This window comes from Lissotriton vulgaris, chromosome 6, assembly GCF_964263255.1.
Source record: "Lissotriton vulgaris chromosome 6, aLisVul1.2, whole genome shotgun sequence".
Lineage (NCBI taxonomy): Eukaryota > Metazoa > Chordata > Amphibia > Caudata > Salamandridae > Lissotriton > Lissotriton vulgaris.
This window is the reverse complement of record NC_141694.1, coordinates 163,047,549-163,070,836: the sequence shown is the minus strand read 5'-3', so window position 1 is coordinate 163,070,836 and position 23,288 is coordinate 163,047,549. Positions and strand designations below refer to the sequence as shown.

At 49.2% G+C, this 23,288-nt stretch overlaps 1 protein-coding gene across 1 annotated transcript in view; it reads right to left on the bottom strand.

Moving 5' to 3' along the window:
• Window positions 1-715: 715 nt before the first annotated feature.
• PKHD1 (PKHD1 ciliary IPT domain containing fibrocystin/polyductin) overlaps window positions 716-23,288 on the bottom strand; it is a 2,083,594-nt gene continuing 2,061,021 nt past the window's right edge. The window contains exon 59 of the mRNA XM_086926200.1: window positions 716-1,319. Coding sequence (XP_086782326.1) covers window positions 1,130-1,319 — 190 coding nt within the window. The 3' untranslated portion in view covers window positions 716-1,129. The remainder of the gene's footprint in view (window positions 1,320-23,288) is intronic.

Genomic DNA, 23,288 nt, shown 5'->3' with positions numbered 1-23,288 from the left:
ACCCTACCCCCACTTAATGACATGCCCATCTCTTGTTTCCCATCATTAGCCCCACTTAAAGATATGCCCATCTCTTGTTCCCATCTCTACCTCCATGTAATGATATAACATCTCTTGTTCCCATCCGTACCCCCACTTAACACCGATCTCTTGTTCCTGTCCCTTAAATCATTTAATGATGTACCCATCTCTTATTTCCATAGATTATCTCCCCAGCAGCCGCGGCCCGTGCTGGTAAGAGCGGTGGAGCCAGGTGAGGGGGGATTTTGACGGACAATGATTATGGAAAATTCTTTATTTATTTAGTTTTACCTTGTCACCGTCCTTCGAAATACCCCCTTGCCTGGCCCTACCGTCCATCAATCTTACCTGCTCGGTCCGCGGCTCCTCCTTCTTCCACAGGCCCACTTCCTGCCCTGCCCATTACCCAGGACAACTTCTTTCACTTTGGGTATCTCCTGTGAGCCTCTCATGCATTTCAGAAATCTGGAAAGGTTTGCTATAAATTGTACCATTTGGCCCTTTTCATTTTTAAATCACATTGGGTGAGAGCCTCACACCCCCTTCGCAGTCAGTTAAGGAAGGTAGGTTAGGCATCCTTCGTTCTCTCAAAATCAATGAAACTATTTACACCCCACCACTTTCAAAGTTCATTCGCTGCCATTGAAGAGGTACTTAATAAAACTAAAACAAAAAACATGTTGACAAATGATTACATAATGTAATTTATTTCATTACACCACACTTCTGCCATGTCTAAACGCTTTAAAAATCAGGTGTTACGATTCCCAAATGTAATATTACTCAACGTATGAAAGACAGAGTAGGCCTTACTGGCTTTGGAGCTGAAGCTTGCAGAGGCTAGCCGTGAGCGTTAAGTCCCTGAGCCATTTTAGTGGATTGACAAGACCATGATATAGGGATTGTATGGAAAGAATAGATTGAGCAGGACAAGGCTTAAAATAACAAAAGGCATATCTGGAAACGTTTCTTTTTCTTCAGAAGGTTGTTATTCTCGCTAGTCAATTTCTCGAACCTAGAATCGGCATTGTTGATTTCCATTCTTGAAGCAAAGGGGGAAAAACAGCTTTGCAAGGTTTTCATCCAAGAGGTGAATAACCAAAAATGTTCAAGGGGAATCTAATTCATCGTTGGATGAGACTGTAGTCAGTTTACTGGTGTGGAAACAAGAATGCGGCCACTCGTGCTCTGATCCTGGGGAAACAGTCACAGAAGAAGTGAGTGGCAGGGTGCTTCCATCCACGTCTTTGAAGAGAGCTCTTCTTCTGTCACAGGCATCCACACACACATCACCTGACCTGCGGAAGCAAAAAGGAAAATGATTGGCAATAACAAGGAAGTTTAGGTTTGAGCATCAAGAACCCTATCAAAAATATTTTGACTGGAACTATTTCGCATCCTTGGTTGTAAGCTGAGACACTGCTTGCTCCAAAGATCTTTGGTCGGTGTTTTATGAAAACAGCATTCTGGAGGAGGAAATGTGTGACAAGAACGTTTGTGCACGTTTGTCCTGTGGTATTTTCGTATGGTGGAAGGGTCGATCTGGCCGTAGCGGGCATTGGGCATTTGCCTGGGAGGCTGGAAGGTTGGGGGGGCGGTTTTGTATCGGTGGGGGCTGGTTTTGGAGGGGTGGGCCTGGTTTTGCAGCAATGCTGCAATATATGCCCCCAGTAACAAAAGGAACAGTGCGGGGGTCCGGTTTTGTTAAGCAGCAGTGGCATCACTTTGAATAACAAGTTTGAAGTGATGTGCCAGAGCAACCACATATACCCTGGTGACTCAACTACAGTTCACAAATGCATATGTTACAAAGGTGCAGTGATGTGACTTTTCCCAATTATTCAACCCCTGGTGAGGTTTGTTGGCAACAAGCTGCAACTGCCATCAAAACTATGTCATGCAAAGGGCTCCCGGGATCAGCTACAAAAGTCACAGGGAAGTGTAAAACTCACATCTTGAATACGGTCCTCAAATTGCATAAGAGCTGGGAGCCTGGTGACGAGACCAACATACACTTATCCGGACACCCCACAACTGAAACTCAGAAAATCTGAACACGGAAGGTAAACCCGCAGCAGGCATTGCCTCAACTCAATGAAAAGATGCATAAAGTAATTCCACTGACTGTGAACCATAAGCTTTGTATTCATCAGGGGCCTATAGTGGCTGCCATGTTAGTTGGGGGGACAGAACCTAACAAATGATCACAACAAAAGCACCTATTTCAAATACCCCCCGGGCTAATACAAAGAGAAGCAGAAGGTCCATCTCAAAATGATCGGCTACTAGAATATCAACAAGCAAACTCTAAACACAAAAACAGAGATGTTGGTAAATTTGAAAGGACTCTTTAAACAACATGCAGCTGTCACCATGTTGAAAAACACTCTCAAACCAACAAGCAACATTACAAAAATGGGATTTGTATTACTTGATTGGTGGTTATAGAGTGGACCGTCAGTAAAGTTCTCCTAAATGCTATGAACACTGATTCCAAACTGAACAAGAAAACTGAAGTAGCTATGAATATGTTGTATAAAATTGAGAATAATGAATGACACACTCTTTAACACATCAGGACAAAGAATAAAACTATACTTCTCAATTACAAATAATACAGAATGAAAAAGTAAACTAAATGTAGAAGGTATTGAAAGTGTAAATGAACACTGGTAACAAAAAGAATGTCATCACCGGCCTATCAATGCTTCTCTTTTGCAACAGACAGTTTAGTTTGGTGATAAAACATTACATCTAAAGTAGTGCCCAGCTGTTGTCCAGATCAATCAATCAATCAATCAATCAAAAAGACATTTGTAGAGCGCACTACTTACCCGGAGGGTCTCAAGGCGCCTGGGGGGGGGGGGGAAGGGGTGGGGGGGGGCTGATACTGCTCGAACAGCCAGGTCTTGAGCTTCTTCCTGAAGGAGAGGTGGTCTTGGGTCAGGCGCAGGTCGGGAGGGAGGGAGCTCCAGGTCTTGGCGGCCAGGTAGGAGAAGGACCTTCCTCCTGTTGTTGCTCTTCGGATGCGGGGGACGGCGGCGAGGGCGTGGTTGGTCGATAGGAGGTGGCGTTTGGGAGCGTAGAAGTTGAGGCGGTTGTTGTGGTAGCTCGGGCCTTGGTCGTGTAGGGCTTTGTGTGCGTGGGTGAGGAGACGGAAGGTGATTCTCTTGTTGACGGGGAGCCAGTGCAGGTCTCTCAGATGTCCGGAGATGTGGCTGCGTCGGGGGATGTCGAGGATGAGTCTGGCTGAGGCGTTCTGGATCCGCTGGAGTCTCTTCTGGAGCTTGGCGGTGGTTCCGGCGTAGAGGGCGTTGCCGTAGTCCAGACGGCTGGTGACGAGGGCCTGGGTGACCGTCTTCCTGGTCTCAGTGGGGATCCACCGGAAGATCTTCCGTAGCATGCGCAGGATGTTAAAACAGGACGCGGAGATGGCGTTGACTTGTCTGGTCATAGAGAGGGAGGAGTCCAGGATGAAGCCCAGGTTGCGTGCGTGGTCTGTCGGTTTGGGTGCGGTGCCCAGGGCGGGGGGCCACCAGGAGTCGTCCCAGGCGGAGGGCGAGGAGCCCAGGATGAGGACTTCCGTCTTGTCTGAGTTCAGTTTCAGGCGGCTGGTCGTCATCCACTCGGCTACGTCTTTCATCCCTTCGTGAAGGTTGGCTCTGGCGGCGGCGGGGTCGTTGGTCAGGGAGAGGATCAGCTGGGTGTCGTCAGCGTAGGAGATGATGTTGAGGTTGTGTTGGCATGCGATGGCCGCGAGGGGGCTCATGTAGACGTTGAAGAGGGTGGGGCTCAGCGAGGATCCTTGAGGGACGCCGCAGATGACTTTGGTGGCCTCTGACTTGTACGGTGGTAGACGGACTCTCTGTGTTCTTCCGTCGAGGAAGGAGATGATCCATTCCAGTGCCTTCTCCTGGATTCCGACGTTGCTGAGGCGCTGCACTAGGGTGCGGTGGCAGACAGTGTCGAATGCTGCGGAGAGGTCTAGGAGGATGAGGGCCGCTGTTTCTCCGTTGTCCATCAGGGCTCGGATGTCATCGGTGGCAGCGATGAGGGCGGTCTCGGTGCTGTGGTTGGCTCGGAAGCCAGACTGTGAGGGGTCGAGGGATCCATTCGTCTTGAGGAAGGCGGCCAGCTGTTTGTTGACGGTCTTCTCAATGACTTTGGCTGGAAACGGGAGGAGCGAGATGGGGCGGTAATTATTGAGTTCGGTGGGGTCCGCTGTAGGTTTCTTGAGTAGGGCGCTGAGTTCGGCGTGTTTCCAGCTCTCCGGGAAGGTGGCGGTGCCGAAGGATGTGTTGATGATGTCCCGCAGGTAGGGTGCGATGACAGCGTCGGCTTTGTTGAAGACGTGGTGAGGGCAGGGGTCGGTTGGAGATCCGGAGTGGATGGAGTTCATCATGCGGACGGTGTCTTTGGTGCTGATCGGAGTCCAGGCGCGGAGGGTGGTGGTGGGGGGCGGTGGTTCGGTCGTGGCGTGCGTCGGTTGAGTGCTGAAGCTGTTGTGTATGTCCGCGATCTTGTTGTGGAAGTAGGAGGCGAGGGAGTTGCAGAGGTCTTGCGATGGGGTGATGTCGTTGTTTCCGGCGTTGGGGTTGGAGAGCTCTTTCACGATGTTGAAGAGTTCCTTGCAGTTGTGTGCGTTGTTGTCCAGCCGGTCCTTGAATGCAGTTTTCTTGGTGGCGCGGATCAGTTGGTGGTGCTTCCGGGTGGCAAGCTTGAGGGTGGTCATGTTGTCCGGTGTTGGTTCCCTTCTCCAGGCTTTCTCGAGGGCTCGGCAGTTCTTCTTGAAGCTCTTGAGTTCGTCAGTGAACCATGGGGCCTTCTTGCTGCCGGGTCTGCTGGGCGGGGTCCTCAGTGGGGCGAGTTCGTCCGCGCAGTTGCTGATCCAATTCGTGAGGTTGTCAGCGGCCTGGCTGGGGTTCGCTGAGCTGGCGGGAGGGTGCTGGCTCAGGGAAGCGGCGAGCTGGTCGGCTGTGATCTTGTTCCAGCTTCTTCGAGCAACCTGTTGCTGGTGGTGGTGGATCGTCGTTCTTTTGAAGGTGAAGTGGACGCAGCTGTGGTCCGTCCAGTGGAGTCCGGTGGCGTGGCTGAAGGCGATGTCTTTGCTGGATGAGAAGACGGCGTCGAGTGTGTGTCCGGCGAGATGGGTGGGGGTGGACACCAGCTGCTTGAGACCGAGGTTGGCGAGGTTGTCGAGCAGGGTGATGGTGTTGCGGTCATTGTTGTTCTCCAGGTGGAAGTTGATGTCTCCCAGGAGGATGTAGTCAGCGGAGGGGAGGGCATGCGGGCTGATGAAGTCGGCGATGTCCTCGCTGAATTGAGTGCGTGGTCCCGGGGGTCGGTAGATCAGGGTGCCTCTGAGGGTGGTTTTGGGGTCCGTGTGGATCTGGAAGTGTAGGTGTTCGGCGGTTGTCAGGGTGTCGTCGGTGTTGCTCGTGATGCGGATGGTGTCCCTCTAGATGATGGCGATGCCTCCTCCTGTGTTGTTGATGCGGTCCCTTCGGGTGATCTTGTAGCCCTCCGGGATGGCGATGGCGATGTCGGGCACTGAGGAGTCGTTCATCCAGGTTTCCATGAGGAAGGCGACGTCAGGGGCTGTGGTGTCGAGGAGGTTCCAGAGTTCGATGGCGTGTCTGTGGACGGAGCGGGTGTTGAGGAGGATGCACTTCAGGTGGTTGCTGCTGGTGTACGGCTTGGCGGGTGTTGGTGCGGGACAGGTCCGGATGCAGGTGAACTTGCAGGAGTGGCAGCTGAAGGGTCCGTGGGTTCGTCTCGGGGTGGCTCGGTAGCATCCCGGGATTCGGCCGGTGTTGAGTGCGTTGAGGGTGGCGGCATCGTAGGTCCGGCGGGTGGGCTGGTGTCTGCGGGGGCCAGGGGTCCTGGCACTACGCGCGGTCCAGGCGCGGACGGGCGCAGACGGGCTTACCTTTGGCGCACCTTCGGCGCAATTGGTGCTCCCGCTGCGCGCGTCCGCTGCACGGTCGCTCAGGGGACGTCATAAGAAGGGAGCCGTGAGGGAGGGTCAGCTGGGGGCGGGAGCGTCTTAGCCAATCGGCTGGTGGGGGGCAGGTCTGCAGGCAGGCAGCGGCGGCGGGAAAACCGGGTGCGGGCTTCTCTGGCGGCCCTGCGGCGGCTGGGGCGCCGGGAGCAGGCGTCGCTGGAGATCGGGCGTCACAGGCAGCAGGAGGGCAGGAGGGCAGAGGAGCAGGAGCGGGGATCGTGGGGCGACCAGGCCGGTAAGGGCGCAGTGGTAGCTCCTGAGCGGGAGAAGAGGGTCCCCTTAAGAAGGGAGCCGTGAGGGAGGGTCAGCTGGGGGCGGGAACGTCTTAGCCAATCGGCTGGCGAGGGGCGGGTCTGCAGGCAGGCAGCGGCAGCGGGAAAACTGGGTGCGGGCTTCTCTGGCGGCCCTGCGGCGGCTGGGGCACCGGGAGCAGGCGTCGCTGGAGATCGGGCGTCACAGGCAGCAGGAGGGCAGAGGAGCAGGAGCGGGGATCGTGGGGCGACCAGGCCGGTAAGGGCGCAGTGGTAGCTCCTGAGCGGGAGAAGAGGGTCCCCTTAAGAAGGGAGCCGTGAGGGAGGGTCAGCTGGGGGCGGGAGCGTCTTAGCCAATCGGCTGGCGGGGGGCGGGTCTGCAGGCAGGCAACGGCGGCGGGAAAACCGGGTGCGGGCTTCTCTGGCGGCCCTGCGGCGGCTGGGGCGCCGGGAGCAGGCGTCGCTGGAGATCGGGCGTCACAGGCAGCAGGAGGGCAGAGGAGCAGGAGCGGGGATCGTGGGGCGACCAGGCCGGTAAGTGCGCAGTGGTAGCTCCTGAGCGGGTGAAGAGGGTCCCCTTAAGAAGGGAGCCGTGAGGGAGGGTCAGCTGGGGGTGGGAGCGTCTTAGCCAATCGGCTGGCGGGGGGCGGGTCTGCAGGCAGGCAGCGGCAGCGGGAAAACCGGGTGCGGGCTTCTCTGGCGTCCCTGCGGCGGCTGGGGCGCCGGGAGCAGGCGTCGCTGGAGATCGGGCGTCACAGGCAGCAGGAGGGCAGAGGAGCAGGAGCGGGGATCGTGGGGCGACCAGGCCGGTAAGGGCGCAGTGGTAGCTCCTGAGCGGGAGAAGAGGGTCCCCTTAAGAAGGGAGCCGTGAGGGAGGGTCAGCTGGGGGCGGGAGCGTCTTAGCCAATCGGCTGGCGGGGGGCGGGGCTGCAGGCAGGCAGCGGCGGCGGGAAAACCGGGTGCGGGCTTCTCTGGCGGCCCTGCGGCGGCTGGGGCGCCGGGAGCAGGCGTTGCTGGAGATCGGGCGTCACAGGCAGCAGGAGGGCAGAGGAGCAGGAGCGGGGATCGTGGGGCGACCAGGCCGGTAAGGGCGCAGTGGTAGATCACCTCTTTTGTCAATTTTTTCAATCACCTGAAATTTCAACTGACTCATATTGTGTTTATGTTCCATGAAATAACAGGCCAATGATGATTCCATGTTATGACACTCTAGATATTACCCTTGTATTCTAAAATATTTTGGGGGGTTTTCGGTTTTACCCACAGAACATTTACCACATGACCATTTCAACAAGTAAAAACAGATCCAAAATTATTATATCACACGTGAAGGTACCCCTCACTTTACATTTCTGACCAGCAGTTAGATGTGTGATGGCATTTCCCTTTATACTGCAGTGCTGTTCAAACAATTCAAAGATTGTAATGTACCTCTGGACTAAGCCTCACATCTATATTTTGAGTGTTATCAGTTTTGTTCTTACAAATCATCTCTTTGATGTTAAGATGTCTGTGATAAGCAAACAGTGGGGGATCTTTAAAACAATCATTGAAATCTATTTTACTGCTGATAGGGAGTCAATACTTCATAATGATGTTCTTGATTTTGTAGATTGACTTGGTGAATTTGGAAACAAAAGCATTTTCTAATATTAATTTGTAATAGCAGGTTGTAATAGTTTTTCTCTTTTCTTTTCTTTTCATAGCTTTAAGGCACATGATCCAGATCCCGGGTTGGTTGCAGGGTCCCAGTGAATAAGTGTTTCATTGATTCCAGATGGGGTACTGCCCTGTCGATCACAAGTGCACAAATTTTGTTGTTACCATTGTTTGCTGGGTTCATAAATAAGTTTCACTCTGCCCGAGCAGATACTCCCCTCTCTCTCTTATCCACCCCTCCACTTTGGTTTATTTCCATAATGAAGGTTCTCTGGTGGCAGATAGGAGTTCTGGTTTGGTTTGGGGGATCCAGGTGGTGGTATTAAATTATTTTGAGTACTTGATTACAGTCCATGTTTTTTGGGCTGCACAAGCTGTAAAACGGAGTAAACTTGAAACTAATGACTACAATATAATGCTCCGTTATAGAGCCCAGTATGTTACTCTTGCTCACGAGAGGGACACCAATATCCTGTTTTGTGGACTGTTTGTCTTAACAAAAGTGCAATAAAGTTTGTGTTAAAAAAAACTGTGTCCTAGAATTTGTTTATTGTAATTTCTGTATGAAACCCTCACATTGGGTACGGTTACCCGTCCAAATGATAAAGATGTAATCAATGAACTTCTTGTACAATAGTCCATTTTCTTTCAATGATGAATTCTACAGGATGTAGTCAGATTCTAATTTACTCATGAACGTGTTAGCATAACATGGAGCTCCCTGTGACCTCATTGATGTTTCGTTGAGCTGTAAGTAATAGATGAGAAACACTGGGTTAACTTATAAATACTCTTCTTGTGTGAGAAAACATTCAGCTGCCTCCAAACCTTGACTGCGAGGGATTAATGTATACAATGTCTTGATGTCTAGAGAACAAAAAAGATGGTTCCAACTACAGGAAGGGTAATAGTCCTCAATGTATTAAGGAAATGGGTAGTGTCTCTCACACATGATGGACTGTCTTTTGAACAATACTTTGAAAATGAAAGTCAAGGTACTTGCCTGTGTTCATGAGAAAAGACCAGAACATTGTAACAACAGGTCTAAGTGGTGAATCCACTGGATCCTTAACAAAAAATAAATAAGTCCCTGGGCTCCTAGGAAATGTGGTCTGCTTGTAATTGAGCATGTCTTGATTGATTCAATCCATCTCATGAGTATTTTTTTTATGGATTTCACAGAACACCAGAGGGGAAGATTCATTGAGGACAATATAAGTGTTGTGATCATTGACATGTGTCAAAGATTTTGGATAATACAAATTCCTATCAATTGCTGCTATTGCTCCTACCTTATCAGCATCCTTGCAAATATTTTCATTGCCATTTGGGGGGTTTCGAGTATAATTTACTCCCTCATACTAAAGTTGTCTTGTGTAGAGATTTATAGTCACTTTTCTAAATGTTGGAGAATCATAGTCTTGAATGTGTCAATTTTAGCACTGACATCCGCATGTAGGCTGACTGGGGTTTACCTTTATTTTTGCAATCCTTTTGCTGGTTTTTAGGTGCTCCCTGAACCGTAAGTGGTACGGGTATTCTCAGACATGGGTCCATGAACACGGTATCACTGTAACCAGTCTATACCTGGCTGATGAGCCCATAACAGGGGCAAAACTGGTCTTGGGTTGCATGTGTTCTAGTTCAGGGAAGATCTTGTTTGGCAGTTTAGGCTGGACTGTTCCCACTTTATGGGTCGATACTGATTTTCCAATAGCTGGGTCCAAACTGGAGTGGAATGGTGTGCAAAATAACGATGGACTGGGATGCGGCCCTGAGTAATTACCAGTGGCTGAGATTAATTCAAGCATTCCATTCATCACTTTTTAGTATGTTCCCTAAGTGGGATGGGTATGCCCAGATGTGGGTCATGTGCATACTGTGTCACTGGAACCAAGTTATAGCTGGCTGACGGGCCCATAATATGGGCAAAACCGGTCCTGGGTTGCTTATGTCAAGTTCAGGGAGGACCTCCTTTGTAGATCAGGCTGGTCTGTTCCCATTAGGGCAGGGTCAAGATTGATTTGCATATAGCTGGGTCTGAACTGAAGGGGCATGGTGTGTAAAATAGTGATGGACAGGGATGCAGACCAGAGTAATTACCAATGGCTGAGATTAAATCAAGCATTCCATCCATCACTTTTTATACACTTCATTTGCACAAGACCACTTTTCCCTCAGTCATCCCCCACTGGCCTCCAATATGCCCTTCTCTCAGTCACCAGCAGTCTTAATGGCGCAGTCGAAGTGCCATAGCCCCTATAGCACCCTGAGTGGCTATGCCATCAGCATTAGGCCTCCTCCAAGCATCTCCAAGCACTGTGACCACAGGCCCCAATTATCTCCTCTAAGTGCTGCAAGCACACAACACCACATTATTCCCCTTTCTATGATGCATGTCCACAGGTAACTGTACTGCACTACTATTTACTCAGGCCACTAATGTAATTTTCCCCAATTTACCTCTACCTTAAAGGTCTTTAAGTGTCTGCCGATCTTCTTTCTGTATAATGTAACACCCTCCAGGTACTCCAAAACACTTTTCTTCCATGTCACAACTGCCCCTTTAAATGCTGCCAAGTGTACCTTTTCACCACAGATGCACACTTTCTTTGCCCCCACGCTCAAGTACCCTCTTTGAGTGTGCCCCTCTCCCTCACACTCTGCTCAAGAGGTTCCATTTATAAGGCTGAATTCCAACTGTACCCTCAAAGGATAATATTTTACCCCTCCATGTCCTATGTGACAGTGGGTCACATATCCATCATTCATACCCCAAATTACCCTATCTATGTGGCCGAGGAGCTGACTGCATCAAAGCTCCCAGATTCACTCTACATTGCTGTACTACTAGCATCCCCTCTGCGTGCCCCCCTTTCTTTGAGTCATGCCTGCTCCCATCTATGTACCCCCAACACCACTTGCTCCTCTATTGTGTCGCCCAGCACCACATTCAGCTTTGTCTGAAATGCAACAACTACATCTTCACTTGGCCTTAGTGAGAAAATTGGCCTTAAATCTCAGATGAACTCTCTGTGATCCACCAATTATCCCAAGGTGCCTTTCCCACTATACCTCAAAAATATCCTTCATGACACCACAAATTGCTCCATCCCTGTGTGCCATAAATGCTATTTCTTTATCATATGCACACCTCAAGTGTCAACTCTGGGATTCTAGAGATGCGTCATCCTTTCTCTCTGTGCCTAAGCCCCCTCGTTATGCCCCAGTGCTAATAGTCCCCTCTATGGATTCCTGTTTTCTATGCCACAGAAACCTCACTTACTGCCCAAGAAAACTTACTCCATTTGCCTTTTCCTCGAAGTCTCAGATATCTCCTGGCTGTGATCTCCGTTCCAAATGACCTTCTGTAAGATAGCTCATATTTCTACTCCCTTTGTATCACAGATGTTCCCTCTCATTACCACCCTCAAATGTCCCCAGGGGAACTCCATGTATGCCTTTTTTCCAAATTCCAATCTCTGTGTGTCTCATATACCATTGCAATATGTCAGATGTACATGTCACCAGTCATCCCCCTTTGATACAGATGCCCATTCGTATGCCCCACAAATTGCCCTTTGAAGTGCCTCAATCACTGCCTCCCTTGTTTTGACAAATGCCTCCTCCCCATTCTTCACCTTACGGTGCCATTTTAAAGCATTACCAGGTCCTCTTTAGCCTTGCACCTTACGTGTTGTCCTGACTAGTAATCTCCAGATGCTCCTATGCTACCGGGTTACCTCAAGCTGCCATTGTTTAGTGCTCCCAGACATCTATTTTCTGTGCTCCAGATGCTTCAACTAATTTCTCCCATATGGCGTCTCTCTCTTAACCTCATCTACCAACCCTCAAATCTTTTGTACCAGCCCTAAGGGTGTAGGTGCACCCTTGCTTTCTGGCCAAGACACCACCTTATTTTACTCCTACCACCAAACTCTCACTTGAATTGAAATCTCTCTGTGCTTCAACACATCAGAGCCTCCTCCTCACTTCTTGAGTTCCGCTGAAAATCTGGCTCGAGGAAGTATTCTGAGGGGACTCTCACCTACACACTGGCTCAGGCACCTGGATACCCTCACGGGTGATTAGTGTGCTCTACAAATAGACATAACACCACAGAGGCTCCCCACCTACAGATTCTCACCTACCCTACCAGCTGGCTAAATAAAGACCTCCTTCATGGTACTCACCTACTTGCTGTGACCCAAATGATACATAATGCCTGTTTTTTTTATCTGGTTAAAGAGTGAAAATGTAATATCTATGGCCCCAAATAAAATTATTTACTATAACTATATGGCTGCCATCTGGACACAAAGACATTATAGAAATATATTAACCAGTTTTATGGGCAAGAATAAAAGCCAATTGCATTAGTAAACTGTAATGAAGCAAATTCAGCTATATGCAGTCCACTTTTCCTGTTGCATCTATAAAAATAATATAATCTAAAAAAATGTATTTAAGTCAGGAAAATAGATTTGACATGGTCTGTGGCAGTAGTCATGTTTTTACTTGAAAGATAAACAAAAATTATCAGTTTATCCTACTTCCCCGTCACAATTCTAAAGGAATTCCGTGAGTCCATGGCCAGGAGGCTAGAAACCATATTTGCTTTATTAAATTAACATCCCCATTTACACTTCACCACCTCTCAAACTTGTAAGTGGTTGTCCATCCCAATGCATTTCTGTTTGAGTATGTCCAACCTGTACAAATTTCTTGTTCTGATTTCTTTATATTTTTTTAATGTGCTTAATTTTTGGGTTATGGAGGGATTCTTTCAAGGCAAACACACGGAGATGATGGACAGAGCACTGAAATGTTTCAGACACTCACCCCTAATCACAGATCTGGGTTGAATCCATCATCGCTCTTTAGCTCACTTTGCCACCCAAGTTCAGACCCAGCTATATGCAAATCAGTCTTGACCCTGTTCCTCATGGGAACAGTCAAGCCAGACTGCCAAGCTAGGTCTTTCCTGGACTGGAAACCAGCTTGCTGTGACCAGTTTCGGGGCAATACCCTCATCAGCCAGGCTAGCTTGAAACCAGCGGCAAAGTGAGCAAGGTACCCACGTCTTGGCATACCCTGCCAACTTAGGGCAAACAAAGCGAACACAAAGAGATGATGGACAAAGCAGCAAAACTTTTCAGACACTCACCCCCAGTCATAGATCTGGGTTGAATCCATCATAGTTCTTTAGCTCACTTTGCAACCTCAGTTCAGAGCCAGCCATAGGCAAATCAGTCTTGACCCTGTTCCTCATGGGAACAGTCCAGCCAATACTACAGCTAGATTTTTATATTTCTTCCTATTTATTAGATGATGAATGATTACTTACTGATTTTAAATTTTTTTAGATTTGCGATTGTGCTGTCAAAATTGATGAATTGATATACAATTGTAATAAATATATTTTTTAACAGACTCTTATTAGTTGAGGAATTGATTTGACAGTGTTTAAAGAATATATTATGCTCAAATGTATGTATGTTCAACTGTTTAACAAGTGAGTACGATTACTGTCCTCATCATTACACTGTCCTCTTATTGGTAACCGTTTAACTACCCTGGCATTTGCAATGTTCCTGTAACACTCTGACACTGTCTGAAAGCTCTTCAGGTGTAATAATATCTGAATGTTGTGTTCTACAGCAACCATTTCAATATGGTCTGTCTTGACAATACAGTTGTCAGACAATTATGTGAGAATCACCAAGACTATGGCTTTGGCTCCACCCACATGTTTTGTGTGCTTCCTCTAAAAAGTACTGCCCTCTACAAAGCTGTGATCATTTTGCTTCGTTATCCAACTACATCAACTTGAATATTTAAGGCACGCACAACATTGCAATGGTCCAAAAGAGTCTTAGATAGCAACATTATTAATTATGTTTGTCTTTCTCAGGCAGCAGCACAGATTGGAGGAGGGCAGCACCAAGCAATGAATTATAGCCCCAGAACCATCCCCTTCCATCATTAACTTTAGATTTCAGAGTGCAGATTTGGGTTTCAAAGCAGTATGGGATACCCATGGTTATGGCTACACTAACAGTGCAACGGATGCCTGAACTTCTGTGATCAACAAAAATGTACTACTGAGAGAGTGGCTTACGCTCACATGTTGGTTCCCCTGCGTACCGGATTAGATTGGGCCATTTTTATGTGCTTTGTTTTGGTTTAAGTTTTGTTTTGTTTTGGAAAGTTTTGATTTAAGCCAAAGCTTATTCAGAACTGAATCGGTTATTGTGGCAAGCCAAAGATCAAGCTACAGGCCTGATCTGTTCATTAAGCGCAGCGGACGAACGCAGCGGGAGCGCCATTTGCGCGCCAAAGGCGCGCCTAAGGCAAGCCCGTCTGCGCCCGTCGGCGCACAGCCGGGCCTAGGGCCAGAACCCCTGCCGGACCAGGCTGCCTCCACGGTAAGCTATTCACGCCGGGACCTCCTTAGTCTTAGACCCACTATGGACACTGCACGCAATTATGTGCATGATCCTGAAGGACCATATACTATCTGCACTCGCTGCCGCCCAGCCCAGCTCAAACTCCCCAGCCGACCTGCTTTGCCCACAACTCTCAAATTAGCCACCTTGAACTGTCGCTCACTCCCTAGACACGCATTACTAATTAATCATCTAATAGAAGATCATGAGCTTGACATCCTGTTCCTTTCGTAAACATGGCTTACAGACCACTCGGACTCAGACGTTATCCTGGCTACTCCCCCAGGCTTCCTCGCTCAGTCCCAGCCCTGCCCTTCGGGTAGAGGAGGAGGCTTGGCGATCATTTATCGAGACCATCTCACCTGCAGAATCAATGAACGTTCATATCACGGACTCCGAAAGCCTTCAATTCACCATCCATGTAGGACCGACCCACACACTAGCAGGACTCCTAATCTACCGTCCCCCTGGGCATCCGGGCACTTTCTCTAGAGCACTCCTTGATACTATCGCATCCCAAGCCCACTCCACCCCCAACTTCTCGATACTAGGGGACCTTAACATTCATTTTGATGACCCCCTAGACACAGGGGCGGTCGACTTGATTGGAGAACTGGCGGCATATGGCCTCCACCTCTCAAATTCCGGAGCCACGCACACCAAAGGCCATCTGCTTGATCCGGTGTTCACGAATGACATCACTCTTCAAGTCACAGTCCCTTCCCCTCCCATGGACGGACCACTTCATGGTCCCTTTCTGCCTTCCAGGAGTCTCTAAGAAACTCCACAAACCCACCACCTATATTAAGGACAGAGCATGGGCCAGAATATCCACAGAGGATTGGGCCAGAACCTTGAACTCGACTATCCCGACCCCCTCGGAAGACCCGACCACTGCAGACAGTAAATTCAGAGAATGGATTACCACTTCTCTAGACTCCATCCTCCCAATAAAAACTCGCGAGAATAAGAATGAGAAACTAGGATCTGCCCCGTGGTACACTCCGGAACTCCGGACTCTCCGTAAACACTGCAAGAAAGCAGAACGGCTATGGAGGAAAGACTGGCAGCACGCAAGCAAAGATGCGTATCAGCGGTCGGTGAGAATATACAAATCTTCCCTAAAGCTTGCGAAAGCCTCTCATTATGACACAAGAATTAAAAACGCCACTAACTCGGCAAGGGAATCTTATCTCATCGTAAAAGAGTTACTGAAAAAACCTGTTCCACCCTCATCTAACACACCCCCGGTGGACAGAAGTAATGAGCTGGCCAACTATTTTAATGCAAAAATCGACCGCATCTTAACTTCTCGGCCCCCTCTTAGCCTGCCGAACCACTCGGACAATGAGAGTTCCACTAATTACTCAGGAAACAGTTTGCTTCCCCAGCTCACCACCTTTAAGGCAGTAACAAGAGACGAGGTAGACACTACTTTGGCCAAAATGAAAAGCGGCTCCCCTTTAGATCCCGCCCCTATCAGATTCCTTAAAACTGTAGCCCCGGTCGTCATGCCCACAATCACGGAGCTTATAAACATATCTCTCTCCCAAGGTTCGGTCCCCCCCAGCTGGAAAAGTGCAGTTGTTAAAGCACTCCTAAAGAAACCCCAGCTGGACCCAGCCGACATGGCGAACTACCGGCCAATCTCACTCCTCCCCTGTATCAGTAAAATGGCCGAGAAACTGGTCAATGGCCAACTGTCACAGTATTTCAAAGCCAACAACATCCTACGGCAGTCCCAGACTGGGTTTCGTCCAGGCCATGGCACGGACTACGCCCTTCTCTCCGTCATCGAGGAGGCTAGGTGCATCCTGGATTCAGGAGGATCAGTGGCGGTGATCCTCCTGGATTTAAGCACAGCCTTTGACACAGTAAACCATTGTGTCCTACTTCATCGGCTAGCTGCGGCAGGGATTGCAGGTTCGGCGCTCAGGTGGATAGAGTCTTTCCTCTCAGGGCGCTCGTTCCAGGTGTGGGATGGCAATTTCCACTCTGCCACCCTCCCCCTTACGAGCGGGGTCCCCCAGGGGTCCTCATTAAGCCCAACTTTATTTAACGCTTACATGGCCCCCCTCAAAGATGTGGTTACCCCCTTCGGGATTAAAATAGTAAGCTACGCAGACGACACCCAATTAGTCGTCTCACTTTCCCAACTGGACAAACACCCAGACAATCTGCAAAACTGCCTTAAAAATATCCACACCTGGATGTGTGAGTCATCGCTCAAATTAAATGGCTCAAAGACCGAAGTCATGCTTTTGGGCAAGCAATGGTCCACCATCCCTCCTTCGGTCTGGCCAGACGTATTCGGGGAAATCCCCGCCCCGAAACAGGAAATTAAAACCTTAGGAGTATGGCTAGAACCCGAGCTGTCGATGAAAACTCAAGCTACCAAGACGGCAGGGACCTGCTTTGGCCTAATGCGCTCCATTCGGAAGATCCTCCCACTACTTCCGCCCCTATCCAGGAAACTCCTAGTCCAGGGATTGGTGCTTGCGCGGCTGGACTACTGCAACATGATATACCTCGGAGCTCCAGAAGCTACCTTGTCCAAACTCCAGCGGACGCAGAACGCAGCCGCCCGGCTACTTTGGAATCTCCCCTCCAGAGTATCAGCCAAACCAGCAATCCAGGCTCTTCACTGGCTTCCAATCCGCCAAAGGGTCGAATTTAAGGCCCTGTGCACTGCCCACAAACTGCTTAATGGTTCCGGCCCTGCTATTTTAAGAGACCTGGTTACTCCCTACAAAGCCCCCAGGTTCCTTGGCTCGGAGATTGAGAACCTGGCCAATGTCCCTAGACACAGGAAGACACGTACGGGCGGCCGCCGCTTCTCGATTAAAGCATCCACTAGATGGAATGCACTCCCCCGCACCCTTCGTCGTGAATCCAATCACTTGATGTTTAGGAAGAATCTGAAAACGCTGTTGTTCCCTAAATAAAGTCTTTCCTTCTGTCCTCGGATCGCCATAAAAATGATAGCGCGGGGATGCCCTCGGGTCACCAGGCGCTTTACAAATCGCTAAAATAAATAAATAAAATAAAAATGATGACATGTTATTACAAACGCACTCAGCCTGGCAGATTTATTGTGGAAAAGTGTTTGGTAAAGTCAGTAGGCATTTAAATGTGGATTGTTATTGCTCTATACTAAAGCCTACAGATTGGTATTTTGTTACATGTAATCTACATGTTACAGGTTTCCTTACATGCCTCGTAGCTTGCAAAGTTTTGGCGTTGGCCTCCCTCTTACACAAATTGTGAGGGTTTTCTCTATAAATTGTTCTTGTTAGGCCCTGTTGAGTGGGTTGTATATTGTTTTGCAAGCTGTCATTTTTACCCATGTGTAATTTTATAATTGATTGCATGGTGATTGCCAGTTTATGTGCACTTGAATTGGTCAGTCTTGGGTACAGTGTAAAGCCAATGGTAAAGGGCTCATTGGTTCATTTTTGAAAAGTCATGCCACATTTCAGATAGTTGGTATGTTTATTATGACATTTCATAACAAAGCCACTAGGCCTGATCTACTTATTGTATGTATGTATGTATAGGCATTTATATAGCGCACTACTTACCCGTAGGGTCCCAAGGCGCTTCGACCGCTGCGAAACCCTTCCTGGCTTCCTTGAGAGATGGTCCCTTAATGGGTATCTCCAGGGTGAGACCAGGCATCCCCGGCGGTCTGGTGGGGCTGTTAGTGAAGATGAGGCAAGCTAATGCCCAGAGTTGCCGAGTGTGATCGCTGATCAGAGTGGGCACCGAGGCGAGAGAATTATCGAGTCCGCTGACCCTGGTTCAGAAACCTGCAGCGCCGGGAATCGAACCCTGGTCCCGGGCCGTCCTCTGCTCTCGGGTCTGCCGCCTCTAACCAGTGAGCCACACTACTTCACATTGTGAAAAACAAGTTTAAAAAAAACATGCTATTAAGTATGGATTGTTATTACACAGTGTTAAACAATGTAGGCAGGTATTTTGTTACATGGAATTTCACAGATTACAATATTAGGCAAGGAGTTTGATGTTTGTGATTCAACTGAACAAAGTGCACGGATTAAAGATATGCAGTATAATAATCCTTGTTAGACTGTCTTTGTAGACATAGTATTTTGCTTTGTCAACTCTACTTTTGTATACATTTGTACTTTTAGGACTCTATGCCGGATCATTACCTTATAGAAAGCTTATGCTCAGTACATTAGGCTTGAGTTGGTTTTGGTGACATGGCAATGATAAACGTTATAGGCCTGATTATTTATTATGAAAAGCTATGATAAAGACAGCCGACCTGGCATACTGAATGTGAAAAACATATGTTAAAGTCAAAAGGTACTTAATGGTGCATTGTTATTGCTCTGAATAAAAGTCTACAGAAAGTGTTTTTATTAAATAGAATCTCACATTTTATTTTAGTAGGACGTTTTTTGGGCATTGGTTACCCCCTCTGACAAACCATGGGTATATAAGACTGTGATAATCCTCGTTAAGCCCTGTTAGAAGAGATAGTACTTTGCGCTGCCAGCTGTAATTTTGTACAAACTTGCAATTTTATGACTTTATGCCTAATGCTTGACTTGAGGTAAAGCTTACATTCAGTACTTGAGAAGGTTATGGAAACATGCCAATGATAATAGTTAAAGGTTTGATTATCAAGCAGGGACGTTTTTAGGCCATATGCCGTATGTCTGGCCTGTTTGTTACGAAATGTTATTATAAAGGCAGAAGGCCTGGTTTATTTATTGTGAAACGCATATTGTGAATTCAGTAGGCTTCTAAAAGGGGGTTGATGTCACATGATACAGGTGGTAGAAAAGTATATGATTACATGTAATCTCAGAGATTACCATAGTAGAAAAGGGTTTTGTTTTGGTCACCCATGCTAACAAACTGGGAGCAGAATTATCCTATGCTTATTTTGTTAGACCTACTGAGTTCAGGGGTATATTTTTTGCCAACTATATATTTGAACATATTTGTAAGTTTAACCTACGTGCATGATGGCTGCCAGTTTTGCACAGTTCAGTAGGACTGTGTTGTATAAAGTGTTAAGCTATTAGTAAAGACTAGGGGCCCGATGTAGGTAAATGGGTTTTTCCGATTTCAAAATACCGAGGCGGGCCGATTCGGTATTCTGAAATCGGAAAACGAGATGTAGGAAAAAAACACAGAAGAAATACCGAATCGGTCGGCATCGGTATTGTGATTCGATACGTACCGATTCGGCACGGACCGAATCGGAAAGTACCGAATCGGCTTCCACCGATTCGGAAATTACCGATTCGGCTACCACCGAATCGGCAATTACCGAATCGGGGGTCGGAATACACCCCCATGGCCAAAATGCCCATAGGAATGCATTGAACAATGTTATAAGGATATTTATTGCGCGCACAATTACTCAAGAGTATCCTGGCGCGAAACATAACCACAGAGAAATCCGAATCGGTTAAATCCGATTCGGTGAAATCCGATTCGGTAAAATCCGAATCGGTAAAATCCGAAACAGCCAATGAGGTGGATCCACCCTCCCCCACCCAAGCAGGGAGTGGCAACCCAGGCAGGTGCAGCTCATTAAGAACTTTCTGGAGAGCCAGCCTGAGCTGAACACTCACAGTGAGCAGCAGTGGGAGCAGGAGGCAGAGAACTGTGGATAGCAAGATGGCAAGCACCAGTGAGAGCCAGAAGGGTGGCCAGAAGAGAAAACCAAAGTTTAGTAGCACAGAGCTGCAGGTGTTGGTGGAGGAGGTGGTGAGGGTGCACAGGCAGCTCTTCGGGAGGCTGTCCCTCACTGTGCCGGACAGCACGAAGAGGAGGCTCTGGAGTGAGATAGGTGAGAAGGTCAACGCTGTAGGTGTCACCCCCAGGACCCTAGATGACCTTAAAAAACGTTTGTACGACATCCGCATCCTGACGAAACGCAAGATGGCTGAGCTGCAGAGGCAAGCTGGAGTGACTGGTGGGGGCAGGAACCCGGCGCCACCCCTCACGGACCTGGAGGAACTGGTGTCCAGCACCATCGAGAGGGAGTGTGTGACAGGAATCGGGACCCTGGACAGCTCAGCCAGAGCTACAGCTACAGGTAAGAAGCATGCGCATCATGACACATCCTACCAGACACCTCCCCTTTAGACACAATGCACAGCCAAACCCCTGCCCTGTACTGCAACCAACATACAAGAGTAAAGCATCATGGTAAATGTAGTCAGCAGAAGTTTCCAAAATATGGCAGTGCAGAACCACAAAATAGAAAACAGTGGAACACATTCAAAGGATATGCAAGGACATGTGCAATGCTTTAATTGTAGTGACTGTAATACATCGGCACTCACTTACAAATGCTTCTTTATACCTAGGGGCACCATCAGGCGGAGGACCACAAGGTACTGATGCACCAGCACCAGCACCAACTACCAGTGCGGTGGCAGGGCCTAGCACAAGTCAGGCTGCCCTGGAGCAGGAGGATGAGGAGAACAACACCATTGGCCAGGGAGAAGAGGGAGACCTGGTAATTGACTACGCTTTCCTTCACTCCCCACAAATGTCAGGCACACCCCCATTGCTGTTCTCCCCTGAGAACTCTCCGATAACGGCCCACCCTGCACCTACCACATCTCCTGCCAGGAGTCTGGTTGTGGCTACACTCAACCCCATCCAGGGAGCTGCGGGTCAGGCCCCGGCCACCACCACACCCACACCAGTGGCACCCCAGCCCACACAGCAGGGCGGCAGCAGCAGTACCCGGAGGCGTGCCATTTCCAGCACTGCAGCGCCGGCACGGGAGGGCAGTGTCTTCCAGGGCCTTGAAGGCAGCATGGTTAAAATCCAACGCCAGCAGGCAAAGTCAATCATGGCCTGCAATCGCCAGCTCCGCCAGCACAACCTGCAGATGGGCGAGATGGTGAAAGGGTTCAAGGCATTTGTAGACACGAACAAGGAGGTTGCTGCAGGTCTTGGCAGGCTGACCACAGCCATAACACAGTTATGCGGAAGACTTGAGGAGCACGAGCACGAGCGCAGGCGGGATGCCCGCGTGCAAAACCGATCCATTAGCCGCCTTGCTGCTGCAACCGCACAACTGTGTCAGCGTGGTGCCAATATGGAGGCAAGTTTGACACAAAACACCGCCGAGGTCACCAGGGGAATGGCCCGCATCACAACAGCCATGGAGGCAATGATAATCTCCAACACTGCCGCCAATCCAGCCCTGGACCTGGGGGATGCTGGGGACAGCAGCAGCGCAGCAGCCCGGCCAGCGCTGCGTCGGAGTCGCGCAGGAGCACCAGGCGCTCCGCAGAAGCCGCAGGACATGCGGAAGGGGGTGAGGCACAGCCCAGTGGGGCTGTCAAGCGCTCCAAGAAGTAGGCTTGCCAGGGCGGGTGAGGCAACCCGGACCTTAGACATTTGTTTTCTTTACTTTCACATTTTATTTTGTTGCACATCAGTGCAGTAACGGTGTTGCAACATTATTAAAATTTGCTTTTCCCCACAACCATTTACCTGTCTGTGCATCTGTACTCACTCAGAAATAGTTTTCTGTAATCTCCTCTCATCTGTATCTGCCATCACTTGGCGTAGACACCCCAGCAGGCTGTGTTAGTGGCACAGCATTGTCGTCGTCATGGTCCTCGTAGTCAGACAACTCCACCTCAGTGCCCTTCTTCACCGCAAGGTTGTGCAACATTGCACAGACAGCTATGATCTTGCAGCAGGTGATGGGGGTATACTGCCTTGCGCCTCCACTCTTGTGCAGGCATCTGAATCTACTTTTCCAGATGCCAAAGGTCCGTTCAACTACATTCCTTGTGCTTTTGTGGGCCCGGTTATACCTCCTTTGGCTGGGTGTGGAGGGGTTGAGGTAGGGGGTGAGTATGAATGAGCGGAGGGCATATGCACTGTCACCTGGAAGGAAAAGGGGTAACATTACTCACATGCATACATGTATTACACCTAGCTACTTTGTGTTATGGGGGTCTGATGATGTGTCTCACCTAGGAGGTATCCTTCACCAAATTCACCAGCCATCAGCCGTGCGTAGATGCCACTCTGTTGGAAAATGTAGGAGTCGTGGGTACTCCCTGGGAATTTTGCTACCAGGTCTGTGATGGTGCACTTCGCATTGCAGATCACCTGCACGTTGATGGTGTGCGTAGACTTCCGATTGCGGTATATGTATTCTGTGTCAGCTGGGGGGCAAATCGGAATGTGCGTGCCATCTATGCAGCCAATGATTTGGGGAAATTGTGCCATCTGGTAGAAGTCAGCTTTAGTTTGTAGCAGTTCTGCGTGGGTTGCAGGGAAAGAGATGTATTGGTCCATCCTGTGTATCATGGCGTCAAGGAATGTGTGGAAGAACCTTGACAGGCTGCTCTGGGTCACCCCTCCTACCGCTGCAACTCCACTTTGATAGCCGCCAGACGCAAGCAGGTGTAAGCTGCATAGCACCTGGACGTGCGCTGGGATGGCGTGTGCCCTTGGGGTGGGGTGGTCCAACAGTGGTTTGAGGTCCCTGATGAGCTCCAGAATGGTGTCTGAGTCCAGCCTGTACCTCTGTAGGATCTCTGCCTCTGTGAGCATGAACAGGGTGATCCTCTGTCTGTATACCTGTTCCTCTCTTTGCCATTCCCTCTGTCCTTCCTGCTGTAGCCGTAGCCGCCTCGCAATGACATAAAAAGCTGCCATCCTGCAAGTTGCAATGCATTTTGGGTCTGTTTTTATGGGTTGGAGTTGGTTACCACCTGATTGTAATCCATGGTAAATACCGAGTGAATAATACCGATTTTGAGCCAAAATCGGTATTTCTGTGCTTCCCTACATCTCCCCATCTGTCCGAATCGGGGACTTTCCCGATCTGTGATTCTACCGAATCGGTAGGTTATCCGATTCGGCTTATGTCCGATTCGG